We start from the raw sequence: 11824 nt of genomic DNA on the forward strand, positions 1-11824 counted from the left end.
GGACCAGTCTGTATGTTTGCGCGCTTATCCTGAATCCATGTGTCACCATCCACATGTCGTAAAAGTTGTGTCTATTGTGGTTTAGGGATAAAACACGTCAGGGTAATTGTACTGAGACAAAGATGTTGGGACTAAAAGCGATGAGGTTGTAAAATCGGTTGACTACCACATGTAGCGAACTGAGGTTTTCTCTAATTCCAGATGACCTAATGACTTCACCAGTGTTGTCCTGAATGGTTTTGGCATCAGAAAATCGAATGTGCAGCCACGGCCTTCTCGAAAACAAGTAAAAGTCCGTCAGCTGGCCGCAGGTAAGAAAATCACGAATACCCTCCCATTCAGATGTTGGTCTGAGTGAAGACCCTTCGAAAGTCCTTGCTATGTTCGATAAATGCAATCATTTGTCTATCAATTTGGTTTTCACAGAAGACTCAAGTGAATCTCTCGTTTATGATACTCTTTAACTGGATATGCTGCATGAAAGCCGTCTCATGTTTCAGTTGGCACGGTATTCGAGATAGAGTAGTATGTTTTCATAAACGAAACCACTCTCAAGGTTGCTTAAGGCTCTCCGACAGACCGGGACAAGCTTCACCCTTCTTGGGGCCTTTGTACAGCACATTTAGTTGAAGAATATCATAAACGAGAGATTCAATTCAGTCTCCTGTGAAAACCAAGGTGATATGCAAATGAGTACATTTGACGAAATCTGCCCAATTCGGGTTCAATTAGAACATTAGGTTGATTGAAACTCGGGGACTGCGCCTACCTGATGAGCTCCAAGAAGGGTGAAACTGGTCGTGTGTTGTGGGAGAGTTTTCAGCAACCTTGTGAGTAGTTTCCTTGCGATGTTCCTAATCAGACAGTCTGAAAGCCTTACCATCCCCCGAATACTGATATATTTTTAGAAGTTGACGCAGAAGTAGACCGATTGGGTCAGTGAGATGGGAAACACGCTCCCACATGCACCACTTGTACAGTTAGGATCATATCGCAACAAGATAGCAAAATAACCTAATATGGTTTACAAAAAGCGCGTCTGCTTGGATTATCCAGCATGAAGACTGTATTATTCATAAAGGAAACTACTCACAAGGTTGCTGAAAACCCTTCGACAGCGCACGACAGGTTTCGCCCTTCTTGGGGCTTATCAGGTAGGCGCAGTCCCCGAGTTTCCATCAACCTTATGTGCTGCTTGAACCCAAATTGCAGTTTCGAAAAATACACTCATTTGCAAATCAATTTGATTTTCGCAAGCGACTAAACTGAATCCCTCGTTTATGCTTTTAATTAATTTAGTTAATTATTAGTTAGTTTTCAGTTGGTCATCTTAATTTTGCTATCAGCAGGTGGCCCGTGAATCAGACCACTGTATATCTATCTCGGGTGGCTATGCGTGTCTCAGTGAATAGGTTATTACGAAATAAAACCTGAAATTGTACGCCCTTAGAAAAGCAACGGAAAAGCACAGGAGTCACATGGATACAACTCGGTAACGGAGCCAGCCAAGGCACAAGACATCCAAGCTCAGCCTGTATTGATGATCGAGCAATAAATGAATGCAGCGTTCGCGCCTAACAGAGCAAGTTGATACATGTTGGCTGTACAGTTTGTCTATCGGAATTGCGGATACATTGTAGATCAAATGGAGAGTCCAGCTATGCGGTGCGACGAAGAAATTGCAGTCACCTAGACTGAAATGTTCTAATGGGGTGCATGATGCATGTGATTAGGTGTAGTTCAAACCAAATAAACTGAATTTCTGAATTTCCAGATACACATCGAATCGAATCGTTCACCTGTAACACCCTTCCGGTGTCTAGCTGCCATGCCACTCGAAGGAAGCACGAGGGCTGGGATACTGCCCAAGCCTAGACAGGAGACAGAGAGGCAGAGGTCGGGTTTGAACCACGGAAATTTCGGTCAGTAAATTGGCGCTCTAACCACTTGAGCCATCTCGTCCCTCTTCAGATACATGTACATACATTTATACATCAATGGTAAACCGTTTTATGTTAGCTTGTATCATGACCAACCGATTCTCCCTCATTTATTGTTACCAGAACGGAACTGTTAATTGTCTAAAATTTCGTCTTAACTACGGACTGATCGTTTCTCGTCAATTCTCACATTCTGCTTATATTTGTCGTCACCACACGTTCAGCCACCAGATTGCATCGTACTAAGTCCCCATTGATTTATCCTCGTTCCGCTCTCACGTGTGACTCCTATTGGTCGTTGCATTTCGTTATTTTTCTGCTCGACTGTGCATAACTGTTGGTTCCTATTGGTTATTCGGTTGAAGAGAAAGTCTCAGCCAATTCCTGCCATTTTTTCCGATGTATATAAACGGCCTTACTTCGCGGCAGAAAAGACCTGTTCCTGTGCTCGGCTTTGGCTTCTTCCTTACGCGAGTTGATGGGTTACCTCCGGACGACACAACAACCTGGCGACGGGGATGGGATCAAACACACAAGAACTGCCCCATACCACCCTCAGTCAAATGGACAGGCAGAACGATTCGTGGATACGATGAAACGGGCACTTCAAAAATCGATGGGAGAGGGGACTCTGGAAGAGCGACTGGAAAACTTTTTATTGAATTACCGTATCACTCCGAACCCAAATTCTCCTGACGGCAAATCAACTTCTGAAATCCTCATGGGAAGGCGCTTGAGAACAACATCGGATTTGATGATCCCTAAACGACCAAAACTAGAAGTCAGAAATCACAAGATGGAACACCAATTCAATCAACATCATGGTGCACGCAAAAGGAAGTTCCGCGTTGGTGACTCAGTACTTGCATTGGCTTTTGGAAACAATCGGACAACCTGGCAGCCTGGATGCATCCTGCGGCGCCGTGTAAATGTCTTATACGNCAAATACAATGAATCAAAAGCAGAACGATACAAATCCTCACGAAAAGAGATCGAGACCGAGGCGAAAGCGAAGGTTCGTGCAACCATTCCAGGTTGACCCAAGAAGACAAAGTTATGCATATCCCAGGTAACCAAAAAAGGACCAAAAAAGACCAAAAAAAGACCTGTTCCTGTGCTCGACTTTGGCTTCTTCCTTACGCGAGATGATGGGTTACCTCCGGACGACACAACATTTATGCTACACTAAGAACCATCGGAGATTATTTTCTCAAGGTGAAGTACTTTTACATGTCAACGAAAAAGAAACCATGAGTTACACGTACTGTTCCATCACATTCCCTAGTTATATAATCCTCACTCGATAGTGCAGTTGCCAAATTCCTTAACGATTGGTGTCGTGCGCGTGTTGAAGGCTAACTTGCTGGCCAAGCGAATTCGAGGAAATGACCGCGATGAATGCTGCAACAGAAAAGGGTTCGACGCTTCAACATTCACCCTGGTAATAGAGGTGACTCCTCCAGAAGGCTTCTTTTGAGAAAGAAAAACGCAACACCAGCTCAAATGAAACTTGGATGCTTTAATTAAGATAGACCGTTAAGTTGCACTGCTGTTTTTTTTCACACGCAGCCTTTCTGCACTTTCAGTCACTGTTACCACGTTTCTTCGATCCATTTAGCCTCCCGCCCACGCGTTTGGCCCAAAATACTCTCAGACTGGCCTGACACTCCGCTGTCTGTTTGTCCCGCTTGGTCGGGTGGATCAAACACCTTGGCTAAACCTGTTCAACCGACCAAATTAATCCCGCTGTTAACGAATAGCTGTTGGGAGGTACGTGACTCAGCTTTGAGATGTAGAATTTCCGCAGAATCACATTTTTGTTGACAGGACACACTGATCGTTTTGTGAAATCTTTATTGGTAAATGATACCTACAAATAATAGATTTATGTCAAACTAAGGCAATCGGTAGATATTCACTGTTGACAACCGTGCTTCGGTAAACGATTAAACAAATTTATGATATGGACATCTTACAGAAACTGGTGCGAGCCAAACTCCAAGATATGAGTTGAATTCGTTCACTGTTCTTCTCGAATGGGTATTTTTCCTTATCATACGAAATTTGGTAAGCGTCACTGGTGATCTTGTCATCAAGACTCTTGAAGATTTCTGGCGAAATGGAGCTGAAACCTTAAGGACTAACATCTTTGTAATGTACTATTCATAAGGTTGCTGAAAATCCGTCAACAGCCCACGACCGGTTTCGCCCTGTTTGGGGCTCATCAGGTAGGCGCAGTCCCCACGTTTCCGTCACCCTTATGTTCTACTTGAAACCAAATTGCACGAGATTATCGAATATACACTCATTTGCAAACTAATTTGTTTTTTTCGAGAGACTCACCTGGAACCCAGCTGAATCTCTCGTTTGTGATGTTCTCAGGCTATTGGCTAATGTTCGCCTAAGCCGTTTGACCAAAGTTTTTATGTGGTGCGAACTGGATGTTAGATCACCTAGGCGATCCACCAATTCGAGAAATCAAGCGGGTCACAGAAAAAGTTGAAAATGAACATTATCTTTTCTCGACATAAGATGCTACTCATAAGGTTGCTGACAACGTCGTGGCAGCGCACTACTGGTTTCTGTCCTTCAGACATGGTTGCAGGAGTGCCACCGACCTTGCGTTCTAATTCAGCACCAAACTGTACGCAACTGGCGAGATTCACTCGTTCCTCTTCAAAAAAAACTCGAGCCTAATCTAAAGTTTGCATGAATGGCCATCAATCAACCTGCTTACTTGAATGACTAAATTATCGCAATTCAGTTCAATGAAACCACTTTCTACATCCTCAACACTCCGACCATTAACTCATGGAAATCGAATTTCAACGTTCACCGAATTTCATTTCACGCATGCAGCTGCGGGTTGCAAAGAGGATGTCACAAGACTTCTGAGAATATCTGCTTACACCCAAAACCTGATAAAGTATGTGGTTCGTTGAAATGTACTTGCACTCTTGTGTTACGTGGGTGAATTGTTTGTCGATCTGGGAGCATGACAACTAACGTTAGTTCCTGTCTCGGTTTTTCTACGACAACCCTCAACAACCATCATTTGATGGCGTTGCAGATAATTCCACTATAGTGTTCTCGAGAAAATGGCTGACTTATTTTTATCGAAAACGACCAGGTCAGAATTTAAAAAAGAATTAGAAACGCACGTAAGGGTTCGATTACCTGTCTAACTTCTCGTTCAGAATTAACCGATATGTAGTGTGATTATCCATATCTGCATCGCAGTGTCTTTTGCTCACAGAGATGATCTACCATCGGTTTTTTGGATCGATAGATATAACCGTGAATTGAACGTTTAATGAAGTGAAGTTCACTAAAGTGGATAGATTCAAAGAACGAAGGTCGGTGAATCGATGATTTATCGAAAAAAGGCGGAGCAAATGACAGGGATAAAATACGTTGGATGAGTTGAATGGCGACCGGTTTACCCAGTACAGCTTAAACTCGCGCTTGTTGCGTCATGGTGAAGCGCGTCCGTGGGAAATATTAAAGTAACATTCGGCTTGTACTATTCTAAAGGGTAGATTCCGGAGTTGACCCCTGGTACTCAAATTCGAAGTTGAGCATTCTACAACCAAGAGTGAAATGAACCGAAATCTAGCAGACTGCCTATCGGGAAAGAGAAAAGAGATGTTGACTTCTGTACCATTTGAAACCAGCTTAATGTTTTGCAGTTGATCATTTTAAGTGAAGTAGCCAATCACGTTAGGAGATAACAGATGGCGTTCGAATGCTATATAGACGCACGCAGGCAAGGAAGAAGTACCCACCCAACTGCGCACCGATAATGTCTCCTCGTATGGTGACGAAAGGCTTGCAAGCCAATTTCTTGGCTCTGTCAATTCTGTCCCTTGATCTTGTAACCAGTCTGCTCCAAATGGTGGCACTTGATTTATGGGCTATCAGGATTATTCTTTGACGTGATACTCTACCGATTTGTTCTTGTTGTTCTTGCCGCTGGTACGATCCACTGGATATCCACAGTTCTGGAATACTCTAGGAAGACGTTTTCTTTGTCACTTTTTTTATTATCCAGTGTATCTGTCGAGCGTGGATGCTCTTCTCATTGCGGCCCACTGAATGGCTGATGTGATGGTTCAATAGTTGGTCGCAGGTCTTCTTTCAACGAACAATAGTTTCAAGTGTCCTAATCATCTTCCTGCTCACTGAAGGGTCGCTTTCCTCAAATGTAACTTTGACTAGTTCACCCGTACTCCGAATTCAGTATTCTGAGTGGGACTGCGTACGGTGAAACCACTATTCAGCTGATCGACCGGACCCACCAGATCGATACACGTATGGCATTTATTATGTCCCCCACCCCTGAAAGTCACACAATACTGGAAAATATCGATGCAATTTTCATTGCTCATTTCAAGCAATCAGTTGGGCCACACTGCGTTACATGCAGAACCCAAAAAGTTCAACCGTTCAAATGGAGCTCTGTCAACAAATGCGTTACTACGAATGCAAGAATAAAGTAGTAAAAGTGTACAGACCTCTGATTATGGGACTACGCCGACCTTCATACAACGGTTTAAGAACTACTAATTCCAAACGGGATCCTAAAGTTCACACCAACTCAAAGCAAGGTGGCCACAAGATGGAGGAACCCACGTGTTGATTTGAACAAGACGTGTGATGACAAAGAAAGTGGGTGTAGGCGCAAAGTGGAGACAACAAAACCCGGGAATCACGTTCTAGACAGTGAGAATAGAAGAAAAGACTCAACAATGTTTATGTGGTTACTTCATCCCTTACTGCCAACTAGGTAGGCTGCTAAATGAAGTGGGTATGCGTAGTGCGCTTCAATCGACCTGATAGTATTTACGTTCTGAATAAAGAACGCACTTCGCAATATCTTACAACTTTGCCTTAGTTTTTATTGCTACGTTCGCCTGTTGAGTACCATCAGATAAATGTAAAAATTCGTGCCATGATTTCCAGTTCACGCGGGCTTTTTGCTTCTTGTAATCGATTGTCCATCCTCACCTAACAGATGTGAACAACCGGAAAGCACAGTTTCCGACCGATACGCTCATTCGCACACTAATTTGGTTTTCAGAGAAGACTCAACTGAGAAATACACTCAGTTTCGAATCAATTTGGTCTTCACGAGAGACTCAAGTGAATCTCTCGTTTATGATAATCTACAAGTGGATGTGCTGCACACAGGCCGTCTCATGTTTCAGTTGGCACGATATTCGAGATATCGCAATATATTTTCATGAAAGAAACCACCCATAAGGGATTCAGTGAAAACCAAATCGATTTGCAAATGAGTGTATTTTTCGAAAACAATGCAATTTGGATTCAAGTGGAACATAAGGTTGATGGAAACTCGGGGACTGCGCCTACCTGATGAGCCCCAAAAAGGGCGAAACCGGTCGAGGTCTGTCGAAGAGTTTTCAGCAACCTTGTGAGTAGTTTCCTTTTTGAAAAAGACTCAACTGAATCCAGCTGAATTTCTCGTTTACGATGGTCCGCTTCAACTGAATACTCTGAATCAGGCCGCTTCCTTTGTGAGTTGGTACGCTGTTTGAGATATCGCAATAGGCAGTCGTTTTTTCAGAATTTTCGGAGAGTTTTCAGCAACTTCATGAGTAGTATGCTACGTCTACGAAGCGCACTGATTCAGCTATTGTTAACTGTTGCGGATGGCTACGAATGAATAACGGTGAGAAAATCACCACATGAATACCTGCTTTTTAACTACTTTTGCAGTTCTGGGTGATTTTCCGTCAGCCGGTTATGAATCTCATCGGAAATCAAACTTAAAAGGTGCAATGCTATTTATTGCTCCGGTTCATTGGCCCAAAAGTTTATATTGGCAAAAGTTTATATTGCACAATCATAGGGTCACCTCATGTTCCCCTTCACTACGAGAAATTTCAATGATTGCCTACGGAAAATTTGTCTTAGAACCCTGAGGTGCTTGGTGAGTGCGTGGATATAATGTTCAGAATTTTGTCCCTTTTTTAGTCAAGGGATTGTCCATTGTACTTTTGCTGCCTGTAACGGTCGAACGGTATCTTCGAGTGACGCGTAATACCAGAACCTCCGAGTAGGCAAAACGAAGTCGGAGCTGGGTTTCTATATGACACTATTAGTGTAAGGGAAATTCACAAATTATACAAACTGCGACAGTAGATACGCGTCCAAAACAAACGGTCCACTTGGACTACAAAAGTATAAAGCAAGAGAGCAAACAGGCTCCCACGTGCGAAGTTGGATACAAATGGCTGGATGACCCCAAGGTCAAATGAGTGAAGTGGTAAGGACAAACAAACGTCAGTTCATACATACACACTGAACACAAAACAGGGCCGGGGGTTACAAATGGGGACAGAATAAACGTGGGGAAGTTCATTGTCAGCGTACTAGATGATACACTGCCCCTTGTATGTTGGACGGGACCTCAGTCTAGTGGAGAGTAGGACTGGAAGTAGGTCAGTTTGACATCTTCTCAAACCATATTAGGTTATATGAGGAGCGGGGACCATTGCGATATCCTGTTCAACTAACCCACCATCAGGTCTCTCATGCTGATGAGTTTGTGGGTGTACAAACTAGTCTTATAGGTCTTTCAGCTATGTTAATTCGCTTATTTTCTAAGCTGAAGCGACATAAAACCAAGTCTAAATGAACCTGATCAAACCCTCTACGCGTCAAGGCTAACGAGATGGAGGCTTTTTGAATATTTATTGTATAGCTACGTCAGTGAATCCACTCTTCAGCAGACGCTACTGATTATGGGACCGTATGAAGGTGGTACATCTCGTCTGTGCAGCCTTCAGAATTTCTGCTGTTTAATGCTTTTTTAACGTGTCTCTTAGCTTCATCAACCGCAGTGTTTTACTGAATGCAGTGGGCTTTTTAGCCTAGAAACTAATTGAATATACACAGCTTTCCCAAAAATCACTCAGTTCTATCTAACAAGTGAAGTTATGACGAAAATATACAGGTGGTCCTAGAGTTTTGTCGTACACTCTGGGGCAGACTCCTCCACCAGACGATTGAGTACTTCTCTCTACCTGTCCACGACACCCTCTCTGTGACACGTCCGCCTATAGAGATGCCCCATAACTCTAAGCTCGTTTTTCCCAACTCAGATCTCATGGATATCCGTTATCTGGCGTTTTCCAGCTAGCTGCTTTCTAACCAGTTTGCTTTGAGAACCATACGACCAGCTTCTCTGCATTTTCAGACAAACTGTCAATAGTTGATGTTCGAACTTTGTTCCGCGCCTATCTGATCAACTTTTTTCCATCCTACGTATCAAGAGATCGCGGATACATCGGTTTGTCAACACCTTTGGCTATACCCCCCTCCTACACATCACAGTCCAGAGGGGTTGAACATCGTCTCCGCATGTGTTGCTTGTTGTTCATCAGGACTTCCAACAGTGCGCACATGTTCATACACACACATGGTGGGTGGCCTGCCGTGCCATGCCAACCTTCCGTCTGCATGTGCGAGTCGCGCGCGCGGATAGCTTACTGGTCGTGAAACACGTCCGTTTTCGACCTGACATCCGGGGCAGAACATATGTCGTCACTTGGAGGGAACAGCATTACGGCACGGGTCGCGCCGGCGGAAGTCTACTAGCAGCTTGGTTGGATGTTTGATGTTTCGGCTAGACTGCAGCGTAGTCCACACACTGCTCAGTAAACGTGGGAGATAATGCACCAGGCTTGCCGGGACCGGTACACTTTGAAAGAGCTTAAGGCTATGTGGTTTGTATGATTCGACACTGGCTTTTGTGCGGAAAGTAAGCAAAACGGAAACTCGACAGTTCCGGGACTTGTGCCCAAGGCCGTCGACCGTGCGTGATTTTGTTAAACAACTATGGTGATTTTCCGACAAGCCTTCGTAAAACACGATACATGTGGGACGTAGAACTGACGTATGGAGGCTCTACAGCTGGGCTGGCAGCTCATACCGCCGGACTTACTGATATTGGTGAGCTTGGGTTGGGAAGCGGTGTTGCTGGGGTTAGATCCATGCAACTGGAAGCGACAGCAACACACAAATGTCATCAAGCCTGTCTGAAGAGGGTAACTCAGTGAATCTGGATGTTTAGTTCATGGAATTCATGGTAGTGCAATGGCTTATGTGCATAGTGGGCGACGCGGAAGAACGTCCGCCCACCATCCACGCTGTCATTCATACCGGTGTAATCGTTTGAGCTATACCTGAAGAGCAGAACCCCCTGAAGCTTCTGGCTGGAAGCTGTAACAAACACAGCGATGCGTGCTGTAAAAAGGTTCAGCTTAGTTGTTCTAAGTCAGTCATTCCCCTGGGACCAGATCGCAGAAACCCAAGATTTTGGTTTGGAATCTCAGCGGTCCTCTTGTATGGGTTAGGGCAGTTCGACAGCATCTCAGCCCACATGGAAGTGACCCAATACAGCGATGTATGTATGGAAATCCAGTCTCCCTGGTGTTCTAATTAATCAGGGTATATTCGGCCCCCACTGGTTCAGCACCCGTCCTACTGAAACGTATCACGTTACAACACTGGGCTCCTTGGGTCCTTCAGTGTGGTTTGTTCTTCGCTTTGTTCCAAGTCTCGGAATGAAAAGATAAGGTATGAATTATTCCGCTCAATTCACTGTCATGTAGTAACAATTTTGTTACACTTTGTAAGACAATCCGATTGTTTTGTTACTTTGCATTTGAATATTCAGTCAATTAGGTTTGTGCCTACTTATGTCAGATATGTGTCAATAGCATAATTTAGGTGACCAGAGAACACATTGTTTCACTCTGTTGGTATACACATCAACACAGGTTGTTTTCACTCAAACCAAATCGAGGCCGTTCTGCAGGCTTGATCCGACAATCCGAAATGATCACACCATCAAGGCCAAATCGATTTAGTCACGTGACACATGCTAGCCAGTACTACGCCGAGCTTGGCCCACTTGGAGCCTATAGGAACTAATTCTTGGGTCATATGTTACGCTAATTTACTGACCGGAAGGTCCATGGTTCGAATCCGACCTCTGCCTCTCGACTTCCCCTGTCCAGTCTTGGGCAACCTGGCAATATCCCCCCGTGTCTCCTTCATTTAGCATGGCAGCTAGGCGCCGAGAGGGTACTACAGCTGAACGATTGTGATTGTTTGACCTTGCCATTAGCGGGTCAATGCCGTGCATTCGTTTTGTACTTAGATTGTGTGGAACCTAGTCTTTAGATATGCCTTGCAAATTGCACTGCAAATTGCAACTTTGCTAATATGTGGTTACTGTGGTGAGGAGTAAAAGCCCAATATTTTTTCAGCACAATACGTAGGCTTGTAAATCCGGAACTCTGATCTCTCTGTCCCCCTTCAGTTGTCCTGTTTTGTGACCAGTTGACTAGGGCTAATCCTAAGGACAACAGAAGGCTGTTTCTTTTCGGAGGACTAGAAAGCTCTAAAAGAAGGACTTATAAACACCACGGAAATGTAAGACAACATATGCCTAAACGGATTTACACATGTTTTCGGTTCGACGCACCACAACGCACCACAACGGCGTGCCTGGCGGTATGTTTGTTCGGATCAGTCTGCACCATTTGCCGCCTTATTTGCACTCCATAGGCAACAAGATACATGGTCGGTAGACCAACTGTCAGTCGTCCCACAAGTTACAGGGCACTGATAATTCTCGCAAGACTTCTTTGCTTACGCACACAGAAACCTGACACCGATTTCACGCCCAAGAAAGGGTAATCATCAAATGGGATACAGATCAAAATATCCGGCACGCCTTTTTCCACTCAGCTGTATGCGTTTTCGACTTTGTAAACCGGTAATGACAAACTAGTGAAGGCAATTGTCTCATTTTTTTATTATTTCGGGAGTGATTTGCTTTAGCGGTTAAG

General features: G+C 44.2%; 1 protein-coding gene across 1 annotated transcript; it reads right to left on the reverse strand.

Annotated features, from left to right (window-relative positions):
• Positions 1-651: 651 nt before the first annotated feature.
• T265_07325 (hypothetical protein) lies at positions 652-11115 on the reverse strand (the record flags this gene model as incomplete). Its single annotated transcript, XM_009172817.1, has 5 exons — positions 652-765; positions 1800-1871; positions 7314-7490; positions 9910-9964; positions 10931-11115. The coding sequence occupies 5 exons, from the start codon at positions 11113-11115 to the stop codon at positions 652-654; spliced, it is 603 nt and encodes a 200-aa protein (XP_009171081.1).
• Positions 11116-11824: the final 709 nt, after the last annotated feature.

Source organism: Opisthorchis viverrini, assembly GCF_000715545.1.
Source record: "Opisthorchis viverrini unplaced genomic scaffold opera_v5_168, whole genome shotgun sequence".
Classification (NCBI taxonomy): domain Eukaryota; kingdom Metazoa; phylum Platyhelminthes; class Trematoda; order Opisthorchiida; family Opisthorchiidae; genus Opisthorchis; species Opisthorchis viverrini.